At 41.8% G+C, this 16,594-nt stretch overlaps 1 protein-coding gene across 21 annotated transcripts in view; it reads left to right on the top strand.

Annotated features, from left to right (window-relative positions):
• Nucleotides 1-919: 919 nt before the first annotated feature.
• The window catches only part of Camk2d (calcium/calmodulin dependent protein kinase II delta), a 258,730-nt gene continuing 243,055 nt past the window's right edge, over nucleotides 920-16,594 (top strand). For 5 of the 21 annotated variants that reach the window (XM_052729960.1, XM_052729968.1, XM_052729972.1 and 2 more), the window contains exons 1-2: nucleotides 930-1,393; nucleotides 3,006-3,100. In XM_052729960.1, the coding sequence (XP_052585920.1) occupies nucleotides 1,329-1,393; nucleotides 3,006-3,100 (160 nt within the window). In that variant the 5' untranslated portion in view covers nucleotides 930-1,328. Of the gene's footprint in view, nucleotides 1,394-3,005; nucleotides 3,101-16,594 lie in introns of all 21 variants that reach the window. The other 16 variants (XM_052729961.1, XM_052729973.1, XM_052729979.1 and 13 more) reach the window with 9 other exon arrangements.

Genomic DNA, 16,594 nt, shown 5'->3' on the forward strand with positions numbered 1-16,594 from the left:
GGAGCCGGCTCGGCACGCTCACGTGATGCCAATGACGTCAGCCCCCCCCACCGGGTCGCGTGACCCGCAGCCAACCTTCCTACTGCCCCACCCCCTCGCCACCCCCCGAGTGGGACATCTCGCGAGAGCCCTTTCTTACTATCAGAACTTGCTGAGGTTACAGGGGAGTTACTCTGGAGGGGAAGGAAGGTGTGGCAGGGCTGGCTGGACTTTTTGCTTTCATTATGTCAGGCTTTATGGCCAAGCAAAGGCGTATGGGGACTGCCCTAGTCTGGAAAACCACGGGAGAGGAGGGCGAGGAGGTGACAGTAAAAACCTCAAATGAAACGTGGCGCCCCAGCTATCCTCGCCCCTAGCTGAGGGACAGCGGGGTGCAGCAGAGGTGGCCTCGGCTGGCAGCCCCCGGCCGTCGCTGCGAGCCGGGGCGTGGGGGTGGGGGGACAGGGGACCCGGGTCGGGGAGCAGTAAACGCGAACCGCGCCCAGATGCAGCGGCTGCATCCCTCTCTCGGCTTCCCCGGCACTGTGCGGCTTGAGTGGCCGGCTGGCCTAGAGATGTGCCCGGAGTGGGAGCTGCGAGGCGTCCCTCCTCTTCCCGACCCCGGGTGGGTCACTGCGCCAAGCCGGTCCCGTCCCCTAAGTGCGCTCCCCCGCTGCTCCGCACGTCCCCTCCCTCCGGTCTCCCTAGACGGCGGCGGGAGAGCAGCCCGGAGGGACTCGGCTGAAGTCGCTAGAGGGAGGTGTAGGGCCGGCGAGGAGGGGGCTTCGCGGGGCGGGGAGAGGCGGGAGGAGGCGCCGGGGAGGAGCTGTGGCCGCCAGCTTCGCCCGCCCGCCCGAGCCGAGCGCACTCTGTCGCCGCACGGGTTCCCAGCCTTGCGGCCCCGTGGGGAGCCCGGGCCACCCGCGCCACCTCCGCCCGCCCGCCCGCAGGAGCAGCCGGCCGGCTGTGCACTCTCCGGCCGCCGCCCGTCGCCCCGGGCGCTGCGCTGAGCTCGCTCTGCAGCCCGGCTGTCCCTCTGCCGCCCCGGTGTCAGCCGCCACCCCTCCGGCCGGCCCCCCGACCCCTTCTGGAGCGCAGCGCCCCGCGGCCGCGGCGGGAGGAGGAGGAGGAGAAGGAGGAGGAGGAGGGATCGCGGCGCGGGCTGGTCTGGCCACCTCGCCCCGCGCCCCGCCCCTGCGCGCACTCCCTCGCGGGCGAGCTACTTTCGGACAAGGAAAAGTGAGGGCGGCCCCGGGTGACAGCGCGGCGGCGCCAGTCCCGGGAAGCCGCGTCTGATCGCGTGTCGTCCGTCGCGCTCGCACCCAGCGGCGCACTGTCCAGACCCGGCCATGGCTTCGACCACCACCTGCACCCGCTTCACCGACGAGTATCAGCTCTTCGAGGAGCTCGGAAAGTAAGCGTCCCTGCCTGGCATCTCCTCCCGCGACCCCCCACCCCCCGTCCCCCTCGTGGGGAGTGGGGAGAGGGAGCCCGCAGGCCGAGACGGGGTGACGGACCCCTGGCTTGACGCGGGTGGGGCATCGAGGGGAGGAAACCTCTGCCCCGCTGTAGCGGGTGCCTCGAATCCCCAGCCCACCTCCTCGGGTCCTCCACCTCTCCACCGGAGACTTAGAGAATTTACGAGCTCTGCAGTTGTAGCTGTCATCCTGAGAAGTGTGAGCGCACGCGAGTGTGTGTGTGTGTGTGTGTGTGTGTGTGTGTGTGTGTGTGTGTGTGTGTGTGCATGTGTGTGTGCGTGTGTGTTCTGAGAGGAAAGGAGATGCATGCAAAATGCAACATTTATCACATTTTTGGTAAATAGGTGTCATCCTGCTCAGCCCGCGGTCGGTGTGTCTGCCCTCCGACCCAGGTTCCGATGAGCTGATGAGCACTGGCTCTCAGAGATGGTGCCATATTTATCGATGCCGAAAGTTCAACTTGCCTTGGTGGAGACTCTGGTTCGGCATCCAAGTAGTAGTTCTGTCCAGGAAAAGGGCCACCCAACAGAACCCACGCCCCTGCCCCATATCCGCTATCCTTTGCACGAAATGACTGGCTCACCATCATTCTTATAGGATTTAAGTACGTGTGCATCTTTCCTGAGAAGATTTATTTATCTAGGCAGCGGAAAAGCCCTCTGGAGCTCAGGAAAGCGCTTCCCAAGGGTAGCCTAGCGTTGTGGTTGTGTAAAATGACCTCCTCCACTTAAGTGCCAGAACTTCTTGTAGATGTTAAGGAGGGACGCGGTACTTACCTACAGAAGATCTGTACAGGGGCGAACAGAGACCCAGCCAGGAATGCTGATTTACCAAGCATCCAACACCAAACCAGTTCCTCTATCGCTAATTTCAACTACTAGGGAAAAGATGCATTTGTGTGTGTGCTGTAGGTTCCTACAGTTGCATAAAAGGAAGTGTAAGCATTTTAAATGGAATGAAAATGATATCTTTATAGATGATCTGCTGTTGAAACATGGAGACATGTCGGAAGAGCAGCTTAATTCAAATCTCTCCCCTCCCCCAGCCCAAACCAGGCAGAGAGAAATCACCTTACCCCAGGATCTGGTAAAGCACACCAGTGAGCCCCAGATTTATGTTTTAATGAAAACAATCGCCATATTTACTTACTTGGAGCCATGTTAATTATTTCCCCTACCGAAATAAACAGGCAGTAGATTTTTTTTTCTCCCTGTCCCTTGTCTCTACTTTTTGCAGGGTTTGCTATGAGCATTTGGTGTTTCGTGAGTGTGAATTATGAAATGTTTTCAAATTTCATGTGCAAACAAGAGTGGTCATAATTGGCATTTCCATTTATTTTGTGGATTAATGAGGTGTTTCCAGTCAAAAATTATTTTTATTCATTAGCATTTAAGAAGGATCTGGGTTTGCCAGAAAGAATTTCTAGATAGTGCTCTTATTATATTGATATTTGACAGACTGCTAAAGACCCATAAATATGCTTGTGTAAGTTTCTAAGTGGATACTAGATCTGATTATACTGCTGACTTGCTAATTATTGGTTTCCAGGGGGGCATTCTCAGTGGTGAGAAGATGTATGAAAATCCCTACTGGACAAGAGTATGCTGCCAAAATTATCAACACCAAAAAGCTTTCTGCTAGGGGTGGGTATTTTAAACCACATTTATTTATATATGTTAATTTTGTACTTGTTGTGAGGATTGGTGTTGTCTTGAAAGTAAATATAGCATGTACTTATAATTGAATTTTAAACTTAGGCATCATGTTTCATACTGATATTTTTCCTTGCCAATTGTCCCTTGGTCTGTATACTTTGGAAGCAAATGAAAAATATAATTGTTATCAGTGACTTATTGAAATGCTGTCTTATGAGACGTAAGTAACATAAATAAATTTTTTGCAAAGCAAATAAATGTCATGAAGTGCATTTTGCTTTTAGCTCTAGTGTGAAATAACTTTCAGAAGGATCCTAGAATGGAAAAAATGTAAGTCTCATAACTGTCATAATTCCCTTTCACTTTTGAGACGAAAAAACAGGTCACGGTTCAGTGGAACGTATATTACAGTTGTAGTTACAGCTGAACTTAATACATCGAGGTATATTTAACTTCAGTGGTTTTGGGAAGGAAAAAAAAGACCATTGCTGTAATCTAGGAAGTTAGATTAATTTTGATGTGCGTAGGTTAGGCTTTTAACTTAGTCTTCTGAGTTAAATTTCCCATCAGATCATACAATATATTTTACACCTGCAGTTTATAGCCATGGAGATAATTCATACTTAAAGCTATTGACATAAGTTTAAAAAAAATAAAAGCAACTTGGAGCAATATGCTCACAATTTTTTATTATTTTCTTTAAAATCATGCAAAAGCACATATACTGAAAGGCTGGGCATTACAGTGACTGCAGGCATATGCCTAAGGTATTTTCATGGGAATTTATGATTTGATGAAATTAAACTGAAATCAAAATGAACAAAATACCATACCGCATCCCATCTCAGTGACCTGGTTTATTTTAAGTAATGAGAGGAAATTCCATTAGAGTTAGTTTTCCTCACTGAATATATCTTTTAAGACATGCCACTTAAGGATGCCTGGATATCATTGCTTTTGTCCTTTGCTGTGGTAAATGGATTTACAAATTCCACTTTTAAGATGTGCTGTAGAATGGAATTCTGTTGCGATTTTCTTCATCTGACTTGCCATGTTCTGAGAAAGAGCTCTATACTAAACTAATCACTAGCACCATGGAGTCCTGGTATGAAAACTAATGAGGAAGAAGCTATGCTAATTACATTTCCCCTTCTAAGGATGGGGATGACAAGGTGATGCAGCAATATAAATGCCAGTTTAAGGGAAAGAAGAAGAAGGCTGAGAAGAGTCAGTCAGACTTTTTCCAGTGATTGTTAGCTCTTCTGGTGTGATAGGTACTTTGGCAGTGGTGGGCTATCAATTTTGGGGGGGGTGTTACCATGTCTGTTCCGAGTCTTTTAGTGACTTTAAATTTCCTCTCAGGCAAATGAGACTTTATGAATTAGAGTCAACACGTTTTATCCTCTTCAGCTCATACTCCCTACATCAGACTGGCAGCAGACCTGCCTGGCTCACTTCCTTCTCCTCTATGGGAGAACAGTGCTCCAGACTGATTGGCTCCTGCCCTTCTACCAGGGCCCCTCAGCTGCTCATGCTGGGCTTCTACAATCTCCTGCCTGACTCAGAAGGCGTTCTTCCTACCTTCCTTTGCTATTTTTTAGTTATTTACTTTTATTATTTTTAGTTATATGTATGTGTGTGTCTGTGCACACACACGTGAGTGTAAGTGCTCTGGAGGCCAGAGACATCTATCTGGTCCCCATAGTTATGAACCCTCAAGTGTGGGTATTAGGAACTCAGCTCCTGCTCCCTGCAGGATCAGGAAGATCCTTTATCTGCGGAGCCATCTCTCCAACCTTTTCCTCTGCATTTTTTTTTCCCTCCCAAGAACATTGTCTGTCCTGGAATGATAGGCTCTGGGCTTCAGTCCTGATTCCTGGAGCTGCTAGCCATGTGATCTTAGGCAGTTTACCCATTTTATTCTGAGCCTCAGTCTTTTCATCTGCCAAATGGGTGAGAGAGAGCCCTTTCTTACAGAGTTTTTGATTGATCTGATTGGCTTGGTGTAGAGTGTAGAGTGGTGCCTATCACATGGTATGCTCTTAGTGAATTTCAACTGCTACTGTTATATGATAGGAATGGAGTCATGATGAAATTACATAACTTTTTGGAAAGGTCTTTCTTAATGTGAAAGCACTTGAGAATTGTTGATCTAGTGACAGTTGTGATGTGGCCCAATTCAAATAGCGGCTCAGTTGCTTAGTGTGTAAATCTGATCCAGTCATGCACTTTTCTAAGATCTCAGATTATTCATCAATAAAATGGTAAAACTTACACAGTGGTCTCATGGGGCATTTCCGGTATTGAGTGAATTTTGTGAGAACCATATCTTAACTCGAAAAGTCCCTTGCCAATTTAACTTACTACACTTCTATGTAAAGAATATAGTCATTTCTTATAAAATGTTCTGCAACTTTATTTTATATCAACACACAATTAAGGGTGGTTATAGAATAGTTTTATTTTGCAGTGTGTATATTTGTTTCAGTTGTACCCATATTGAATTAGAAATCATTTGAAGGAAAATATACCATGCCATTCAGGTATACAGCACTGGGGACGCTGAACGGCTTCAGGACAGAGTGACTGGAATGAAGTGTGTTTATTATATTATTTGTAAAGCAGTTAAGTACTTTGTTCATTGCTGAGAACAAGGGAACACTGAGATCTGTAAAGTATATTCTTAAATATACTTTAAAGTATATAACATAAAGTATATTCTATATTCTTAAATAAAACACAGAGACTGTGTTTTAAAATGTAAATTTTGGAAGCTGGAGAGATGGCTCAGCAGTTAGAGCACTTGCTGTTCTTGCAGAGGACCTAGGGTTTGATTCCCAGTGCCCACAGGGTGGCCAAGAACTGTCTGTAATTCTAGTTCCAGAAGATCTGAGGCCCTCTTCTGATCTCCACGAACACTGCATACATGTGGTGCACAGACTTACATGCAGACAAAAAAACATGAACACATAAATATTAAAAATACACAAACTCAGTTTTCTTTTAATAACACTCCTTTTATAATAATCTAGTATAAGTTTTTTGTGGGAAATTTTTATAGTGAGAAACATTCAAAGTAAAATAAAGAATTCAGTGCAATATAGTATGCTTAATTTTTCCAAGAAAATAATTTTTGGGAGCTCCATTAGACACATTTGTGAAATGGAGAATTTTTGTGCAACTTTTTGTTTATGTTATTTGATATAACATGCCTTTGTAAATCTAATCCTTAAGGCTATGAATTTTGAAGACAAGGAAACTTCTACCACTCAACTAATTGTTTTTAAATCCCTTTTATGCTGGGAATTTAACCTAGGCCCTCACACATGCTGGGCAAACACACTACCATTGAACTATGTTATCTGCCTTCAGCTAATGTTCTTTAGCTGAAACAGACAAAAAGAGAAAGTGCCATTTGTCAATAAATCCAAGGCTATGAGGGAAGTTGGCAAACATTTGGCTGGATTCCTGCACAAATTTGCACATCCCTCTCTGCTGTCACTCAGGCCTTTGCTGTGCCTAGACTGTAAAGGGTTTTCAGCAGACAGTTTTAGTTGCGTTTTCGCTCACTGTTAGTCACGCACACCATATTTGGGAGACTCAAAGTCTGTTGAAGAACTTCTTTGTGTTTTCATCTGCATATGTGCACAGGACATTTGGTGTTGGTGTTACTGAGCATGTAGGTCAGTGGGCTCTGTATATCTTATTTGGCCATTTACTAAGCTTTTTTTTTTTTTTTTTTTTTTTAAGCTCCTAAGCATGGCCAACATTTGATGTCTTATATGCGGTTTACAAATTCTGAAAAGTTGTTTTAATTAGGCATGGTTAGTAAGCAGTGAGCAGTGACAGTAGAATTTGTCTTACATTTTCTTCGTAGGAATTCAGTCATTTTGACCCAAGCAATTCGGTTAGTACCCATCAAATGCTAACTTGTTCCGGTGCAGATCTTTTGTCTATCATCTGGCATGTTTGGAGCTGTGAGCTGTTACTAGGTGATGTGAAGACAGACAGTAGTTTCAACCCCACTAGGCTGGTGGCTCTGACAGCAAGAGCCTTCAGAAACAGTTCATGCAGTAGACGGTGCATTTTAAAATGCTTCAGCAGTAGCTATGACTTCTTAATGTCCATTTTCTTTTTTTTTTTTTTTTTTTTTGGTTTTTCGAGACAGGGTTTCTCTGTGTAGCTTTGCGCCTTTCCTGGAACTCGCTTTGGAGACCAGGCTGGCCTCGAACTCACAGAGATCCGCCTGGCTCTGCCTCCCGAGTGCTGGGATTAAAGGCGTGCGCCACCACCGCCCGGCTTTAATGTCCATTTTCTAATATGTGTTTTCATCCTTAGAAAGTCCTTACTACTACACAACCAGGCATACTATAGTTGTTGTTCTTATAAAAGAAAATTTAACTATAAGCTTGAAGTAACATACGACATAGAAGTATTTTTTTTCACATTTACTCCATTGCTAAAATTAACAAGTTATAATTCTGTAATGTAAATAATTTTAATTTTATTATCCTAATTCTATTAGTTCCTAATTTCATAATATTAGTAGAACACTGATCAGGACCCTAGGAAACTAGTTGACCATGTATATGAATTCAATGTTGTATCTATACCCCCAAATAATATTTTTTTGGTTTATTTTAAGAAAGATGTCAAAAACTGAGGCTTGCTGCTTTTGTTTTTGACAGCCAAGCAGTTAAGAAATTGTCTCAGTCTCTCAACTTTGTGCCTACTTGCTTGAGTCGGAAGTAAGATTGGGTAGATAGACTGAAGTTCCCAATCTACCTTGTTGATTTGTCAGTTTGGAATCAATTGAAGAACAACAACAACAAATCAAAAATAACATTTTAAGAAAAATACTAAAAGTTTTTCTTCTGTATGTGGGCCTGAAAGTAGCATGTCTTGATACTATGCTTAAGTCATACCTACTACCTACTTTCTTGTCTTAAAAGATTTTTTTAACCTTTTTTTCCTGTGTGTGTGTGTGTGTGTGTGTGTGTGTCTGTGTGTGTGTGTGTGTGTGTGTGTAAACTGTGTTCACATCTCATGCAAGAGGTCTTTGCATTTCCTTGGAGTTGGAGATGGTTGTGAGCCACTGTGTGGGTGCCGGGAACTGAACCCAGGTCCTCTGCTAGAGCACCAAGTGGTCTTACCTGCTAACCCACTGCTCCAGCCCCAAAATCCTTTTTTTTAATTGAAATTTTTTTTTAATACGGTATATTCTGATCATGCTTTCCCTTCTCCAACACCTCCCAGATCCTCCACCTTCTCACCCATCCAACTCCTTTTTCTTTCTTCAGAAAACAAACAGGCCCCCCCCAAAAAATTCAAAAACCATAAACAAACTTGAACAGACTAAGAAACACACACACACACACACATGCACACGCACACGCACACGCATGCACATAAAAGAACCAAACAAACACACAACCCCCCTCCGACCAAACCCCATAAAAACAGCAAAATTGGAAACCATAATATACAAGCAAAACCTAACAAGACAAACAATGTCCAAACAAAAGCCATGTGAAAAAAAAAAAAGTCTATAAAAATATCATTGAGTTCATTTTGCATTGGCCATCCTGCTGGGCATGGGACCTGCCTGTAAGTGTGGTTAATGTACCCAGTGAGACTCCACTGAAGAAAACTAACTTTTTGTTTTCAAGCAGATGTCAGTTGTGGGTAGCTTCTTGGTTGGGGTGGGAGCCTGTGTCCACTTCCCCCTCACAGTGCTGGGACCCCGTGTGGCTTGAACCTGTGTAGGCCCTGAGCATGCTGCCAGTCTGTGAGTTCATGTGTGTGCCATTCCTGTTGTGTGGAGAACGCCACTTCCTTAGAGTCATCGTATATTGTTCTGTAGGCCTTAATGTTGGACTTTTATTTTCTTCAGTAAGTGAATTAGATTATTGTTGATAGTCAAACTAGTTAAATTTTAATCTATATCCAGGAAATAATGTTCTCTGCTTTCCAACAAGAGAGACTTAATAAACAGTGTGATGTCAGGTACCTCTCTGTGAGATTAAAAATATGGTCAGTGTCTCCCTGACTATATGGAGACTACCTACCCACAAAAACACCTTTGTTTATACACTTAGGTGAACACTTCCATTTTCATTGAAATATTAAATAAAATCAATGTGAAAATTTAGTAATCGATCATCTTTTGTAAAGTTACCTTTAAAAAGTTATTTTTATTTATTATGTGTGCAAGAGGGGGGGGTCATCCACAAGTAGAGAGAGAGGGAGAATTCATCTATAAGCATGTGGATGCATGTGTGGATTAAACATTGGGGGGTGGGTTCTCTCCTTCTACCATGTACTTCTAAGTTTTGAACTCTGGTCATCAGACTTTGTGGCAAACACCTTTACCCAAGCCATTTCTCTGGCTTATAAATAATCTCTTCTGAATCCTTTTTATGTTGATCATGATATGCTAGCAATCATATACTGGCATTTTCCCTATATCTTATCCTTGAACAATTCATAGTGTTAGCAATCATATACTGGCATTTTCCCTATATCTTATCCTTGAACAATTCATAGTGTCCTAGATGTTGGGCTGAATTTTTTTCAGCCTTTCCCCTTCCTCTCCATTTTATTAGGGTATAGCATATTTTACAATTTTTTTTTCTATTTCATTGGCAATTAGTTAATGGCTGTTTACATAGGGATCTGTGTTAAACACTTTGCTACAATCCATTTAGTGAAATGCCCTGAAACACACCAAATGGAGTATTAGCAGGCTTTTAATTCTAAGCACCTGTCTGTCTGTTGACAACTTATAGTTCACTTCCTTTTACAGGTTATTAAACATGTTCACATGATTTATTGAAGTAAGTTTTGAACGTGATTACAGCATCAGAGTACTAGGAAACTGAAGATTACACAAACAGACGTCATACATGATATAATGTGTTACAATCTAGCATGAATAACACAACACCCGTTTTTAAAAGAAGAGAAGATGATTTCTTCCTGGGAAGATCAGGGAAGCTGTTTCTCCTAGTGTAGATTTAAAGAGGCTTAAAGTGATGATGCCCCACCCCCAAGCCCAGCTCTGCAGTTTGAGGAAGTGTTCAGAATGGATGAAATATCTGATTAGAAAGAAAATGGCCTTGTATTACTGTAGTAGATTTATTACAATTGTCTGTATATAGACAGTTTTTTTTAATACAATCTGTTTTTATTTTATTTTTATTTTTTTGCATTTGGGGGATTTTGAGGCAGGATTTTACTCTGTAGTCCAGCCTGAATTGGAACTCAGTGCATTGCTCAGGGTAGCCTCAAACTTTTGGCAGTCCTCTCAGTGCAGGGAAGACACATATGGGCCACCACACCCAGCTAGTGTATGTATTTTATTGTGCTGCTGGGGATTGAACCAGGGCCTTGCACAGGCTAAGCTGGAAGAGCTCTACCACTGAGCAGTAACTCAGCCCTTTGGGATGAAATTATTTTAAGTCAAGCAGGACAGTTTTTAGCTAGCAGAACTGCTCTGATTCCAATTCAGATGTTTTCTGTAATTGTACGTAAATGCAGAGAACCTCATCAGCTTTTGTATTCAGTTGCAGCCCTCGCTATTCTGATACACTCTTGCTCTCCCAATCAATAATACCATCTTCATCAATAATGATTTAGAAAAATGAAATGCTCTTGGCTGTGATTTAAAGAGTGCCTTGTAGGTGACACAGGTGCACATCCATAAGACGCTTGGTTTCATTTTGTCCAGTCTATATTTCAGCCTCCTAGAAGCCTACTATTATTTTAGGGTTTTTTTTTTTTTTTTTATCGGAAGCTGAACCTTTTGCATAAGGCCTCAAAGTTAGTAAGTTGGGGCTGTAGCTCATTTGGTACACTGCTTGCCTTAACATGCAGACATTATGTCTGGGATAAGCCAGACATAATAGTGTAGGCCTGTAACCCCAGAACTTGAGAGATGGGAAAGAAGGATCCAAAGTTCAAGGCCATCCTTGTCTCTATAATGAGTGTGAGGTCAGCCTGGGCTATATGGGTGGGATCTTGTCTAAAAAAAAGAGTAAGTGGCAGAGTGAGAATTTCAACCCATGCTCTGGCGGCCGACTCTTCCCATTGTCCTACCATGGACTGCTGGTACCCAGAACAGAAGTCTTCTGTATTTGCTTGTAAGTGCTTAGCTCCTTACAGAGCACCACGTCTTACACCTTTTTACAGTTCCATCTAAGTGAGGGCCCTGAGTCATACTTTTTGGAAAATACATTTAGAATTCCAACTTGTGAGAAAAAATGATAGCATTTTAATTGCTATGGTAACGTAAGATCAAGTTGAAGTTTCAGATGACTGTGTGGTACTTTCTAGAAGGAAAAATAATACAGTGGAAAATGTTATCAAAATGCTAGGAAAGTGATTACAGAAGAGGTTGTGAGGCTCAACCATGAGTCCTTAGGATTACTTCTGAATGATGCACTTTTTACTGCAGAGAAAAACAGCCATTTAAACAAAGGAAGACTAAGAGACACGTACTTGGAAAGCCATTCTAGTTTCCTGATTCATTTGGTTTAACCAGTGAGGAAAGGAGGACGTTTTGTTAGTTTGCAGTTTCTCCTTCAGCGGTAGCATTGAGTGTGTCAGACCCACACAAAAAGAACGGAGCAATCAAAAGGAAATAAAACGTTGTATTCAGTGTCCATTGTAAAAATAGGTGTAGCAGGAACAGCACAGGTTTACAGAGGACACATGATGATAATACTGGTTAACAGTTAATCTTCTCCTGAAGGTGCCCAACTGTTTTCAGATCACACAGGGATTTAAATGTTTTAGTCCATAAATTTTGGCATATACAGTTATATATATATAAATGAATTTTGAAACAGCAATCAAGTGCTTAGTAATCTTCCAGCTGCCTCTTACTAGGCTGTGCCTGTTCCTTTGAAGCTGTCCGCATGCTTCTTGCTCATCTTTACCCCTTCTCTGTCCAGAAGTCAGTTACTGTCCCTAATGATTTTAGGAGTGAGACCTTTACCAGCCTTCCAGCTGATTTTTAATTAACTGGAACATCTTCAGTAATGGAAAACTTGCATACTCATTATATAGGTTAATTGTATTTTATTTTGTGTTGTATACTATAGACTCATAGAATAAAAGGCATCTTTTTTTTTTTTTTTTTAATGTACTAATGTACCATTCTGGCCTGGCAAGATGCCTTGGTGGGTAAAGGTGCTCATCCTACAAGTCTGGAAACTTACTTTTGATCTGATCCCTTGACTCCATGTAGAAAAGATGAATGAAGAGACATTCATTCATAAAAAAGACAACTGCACAAAGTTGTTCTCTGACCTTCACACACACTCTCACATATATATAATAATAAAACACCATTTTACCTTTTCCATGAAGGTCTTCAAAAGATGCAAAGTATTTGGAAATTTTAATAGTAAATTGTTTTTTTCCCTATAACTTTTGCAGAAATTTTATTATTATGATGAATACACATTGAAAAATTAAGAGTAATTTAGATGAAATGGGCTTGTTAAAACTTAGGGCTGGGGAGACGTCTCAGCATTTTAGAGTACTCACTGCTCTTGCAGAGGGCTGGAGGTCAGGTCCCAGTGTTCACGATGGATGGCTACCACCTGCCTGTAACTTCAGTTTCAGGGGATTTGAGGCTGTCTTCTAGACCCCATGGTACCCACATGCACAGATGCAGATACACACATACACAGAAATAAAAATTAAATTTTTTTTAAGAAGTAATACAGCGAGAGCAAATTTATCGAAATACCATTCTGTCCTTTAAAGTCTATGGAAGGTGGAGTTGTGCTGTGCTACGCTATTTGTATTTAAGTTAAAATTTTAAGTTTGGATGGGGGAACTAAACAATGTGTAACATTTGGAGGACTGTGCTGCATTACAATTTCAGCCTCAAACTGTGACGGGGTCATCTTTCCTTCTTCCGTGAATGGTGTCTGAATTTCCCCCAGCATCCCAAGCACCCGCAGTTGTCTTTCCCTTACCCCATCTCAACACATTTTCTGTCACTTTGGTGTTGTGTGGGTTCATTCTAGCTGGAGCTCACTTTCCTTCTTTCTATAGTCCTTTTCAGGAGCCTCCCAAACAGGTTTTCCGCCTGACAGTTGTTACGTTTTTAACACATACACCGTTAGTCAGTTCATCCTTAGACCTTTCGGCAGTAACTTCGCTCTGGGCATCTTGATAAGTTCTTGCCAGTACAGAGCAGAGAGTTTCTGTCCTCTAGTATCTCCTGATCTGTTGGGGTGAATGTCAACCTGGAGAATAGAGAATTGTGAGAGGGCTGTTATGAGGCGAGGCCTTTGGGGAAGTTGTGCTTAGACGAGGAAGAGATAGCTATACAGGCAAAGGAAGTCTGTATAGAGGAAGAAGAAGGTCAGTCCCACCCTATGGTTGGAATGTGAGCATTCCAAATAGCGCTGAAATCTTCCCCTTTAAAAGGTGCTGCCTCCTCTGGGGCATCACCTCTCACTTCCTCCCCCTTCCTCCCTAGCTCTAGCCAGAGTGCCTTTCACTCACTTTCAGTCCTTGGTGTTTTGAATTGCTATGGTGCATTTCTTTTTATTGGAATTATAAATGTTGCAGTTTTGAGGTACCTTGTGGAGATTTCTTCGTTTATCTTAGAATCTGCCCGCTATGGTGTTTATAAGATTGCAGGTACTTGCCACTGTTGAATGAGTGGGAAAATGAGAGAGGGAACACGTCACTAAAATGCTCCTCTTAGAGCAGACCTCAGAGAGATGATAGGCAAGACAATGGAGTTGCTGCTTCGTGTCACATGAAACCCAATAATTTCAAGAATTAACGCTGATTCACAAATTATTTCCTCAGTTCTCTCGTCACGAATCCCACTTGTTGGACAGTTTTGTCTAATCTTGTAATTTTTTTGAGCAAACTCCTTAAATTTCTCATTGGTACTTCTCTCTTGTTCTATTGTAAAATGTTTGTTAATAGGGAGTGCGGTAGCGTTTTAATGCCCGTTAGCTTCCTTTCAGTCCTGCCAGACTCATGTCACCATCACATTACTTTAAAACGTATGAGCTTGTCAAGTTTTGATCCCTTCTATAAAGGCAAGTGATTACTTACCTTTCTATTTATTTATGAATCACATTTTGAAAACATTTTGTTGCTCTTCATAGAACTTGATATATACAAATCTTGGATGCTGTTTTCTTAAAGATTTTTTTGTTTTTTATTTTAAATTTTAAATTAAAAATATTTTAGTAATGGCAGTTAGAGGCAGGCTGATAGAATGAACTGTCTGTCACTTCAGAAATGTGGTAAGAGGAGTGTGAACTTGTTTCCATGTCAAGGGCTCTGGAAACAGCTGTGTGCTGACTGGCATTTGTCTTCCATATATGTTGCAAGGCACTGAGCGTCTCCTGTTTTATGTATGAAAAATTACTAGAGATACAAGTCGAATATATTCTGATATAAATTATATGTTATATCCTGTTGTATATTATATAGAATAAAAATTCCTCTCACAGAAACATTTCAGTGGTGTTTTAGATGGTGACTTAATGACTACTGTCATGGGGAAATCTTAGAAATTAGTTGAGGTGAACAAATATTTTAAGCATTTCTTAGATACTAGGCCAAATCCTTTATTATTTTATTCAAATGATACATTCTTATATTAAGTATATATTAATAATTGTTAAAAAGATAATTATAAACTTTGGGTGTACTTCTGAAAGAAATTATTAATTTTTATAAATACATTTAAAATTAATTATGGCATAAAATATGTATCCTAATGTAGAATTTAGAAAAATATCAAAAAACTAAAAAGGGACATATTTATGTCTTTCCAAACAAGCACTGATAACATTTTGTTATTTATTTCTTTTCAAAGTTGGTATTTTTTTATTTAAAAATTTTTAGTTACATTTATTTATTTTGTGTTGCGTGTATGTGAATGACATTTCCGTATGTGGAGCTTAGAGAACAGCTTACAGCGATCCTGGCTAAGGACTGACCTCAGGTCATCAGGCTTGCGGGAAAGTTCATTAATCCGCTGAGCCATCTCTGCTGGCCCTTACCTTCCTTCCCCTAACCTAGTTACCTCCTTCTTTCATTCTTCCCTCCCTTCCTCCCTCCCTCCCTCCCCCCTTTTCTTTTCTTTTCTTTGAAACTAGACATTTTAGTCTGCGTTTTTACTTAAAATTACAACATGTCCCTGTGCTGTGGCAATTCCTCTGAATTCTTGATAACTGAACTATGCTTCACCGAGTGAGTGAGCAGCAGTTCATTATTTTATATCATTCTGTACTCTTTCCTGTAACTTGTGCTCTTCACTGTGGTAGACGGGATACATATTAAGCCATGGTTTTGCACATTTTTCATCCTTCAGCTTTGGAGGGAGGATTTACAGAGGAGAAGTATCGAGACAGAGGGCTAAGTGTTTCAGAAATCTTTATCATTTTGTCATACTGCTTCCTGGAGACTTGGTCTGCTTTCATTGAGGACATTTAATTACAGTGTGCTACCTAAATTGGACGTTGAAGAATTATATTCTAAATTTCAATTTCACCTTAATGAAAAAAAAAAAAAGGTCTTGCCAAGTCCCACTCCCTCTGCTAGGTATGAGATAAATAATAAAGGTGCAAAGTCCTCTCAAGGTGAACAGATACAGAGTGAACTAAGTCACCACTGGGACTGATAATTATCGGGGAAGGTGTCTTCTGGGTTCTGGGCTCTACGGAGATAACTGTTGGGCTAATGAAAGGTCATAGAGACTTCTTTGAGGAGCTGGTATCAGCACTGGGTTTGAAAATGTTTCCAATAGCTAGGAAAACAAGCAGGTGGGGCATTATGAGAAAATATTTGTGAGAAACAATCCAATCAGAACGTCCCAGCGAAGGATTTGATTTTCCAGAAAGCATGCAGAAACCAATGAAAGGAAGTGGAATTCTTTTCACCTTCCTTGAATCCTGAAGTGGCAAGTTCCCTGGGAAGGATGTACGAGGTGGATGTGAGATTTTATAGCCCTGAGTCCTTAGGAATGAACAGCTGATAAGAGAGCCACAACCAACTTCTTATCAACCTCTCATTCTGTTTTATTTAGCCTTGGGGCAAAATACAAAAGCAGTAAGAGCAACTAAGTAGAAAACAGGACTGAAAATAATTAGATTTTTTTTTTTTTATCAAGCATCATAGTGGTGCCCAAGAGAAAATTCTGTTTGTATTTATAAACCTGAAAAACTAGTCTGCAGTTGCAAGTGTATTCTGTGACTGTTACGAGAACTGTTGGAGGAGTCTACTTAAAGCCAAAGGTGGCTAAGCCATTTAAAACTGTGTTATGGTGTTTGTCATTAGAGTGCTTGTGTGTAGCTTGAGTTTTCCTGCCTGGCCCACAGTCAGGACAAATCTCTCTCACCTGCCAGTCCTACAGCGCTCAGACCCAACCAAGTAAACACAGAGACTTATATTGCTTACAAACTGTATGGCTGTGGCAGGCTTCTTGCTAACTGT

The sequence above is a fragment of the Peromyscus californicus genome, unplaced genomic scaffold, assembly GCF_007827085.1.
Source record: "Peromyscus californicus insignis strain IS unplaced genomic scaffold, ASM782708v3 Scaffold_9__1_contigs__length_137607984, whole genome shotgun sequence".
Classification (NCBI taxonomy): domain Eukaryota; kingdom Metazoa; phylum Chordata; class Mammalia; order Rodentia; family Cricetidae; genus Peromyscus; species Peromyscus californicus.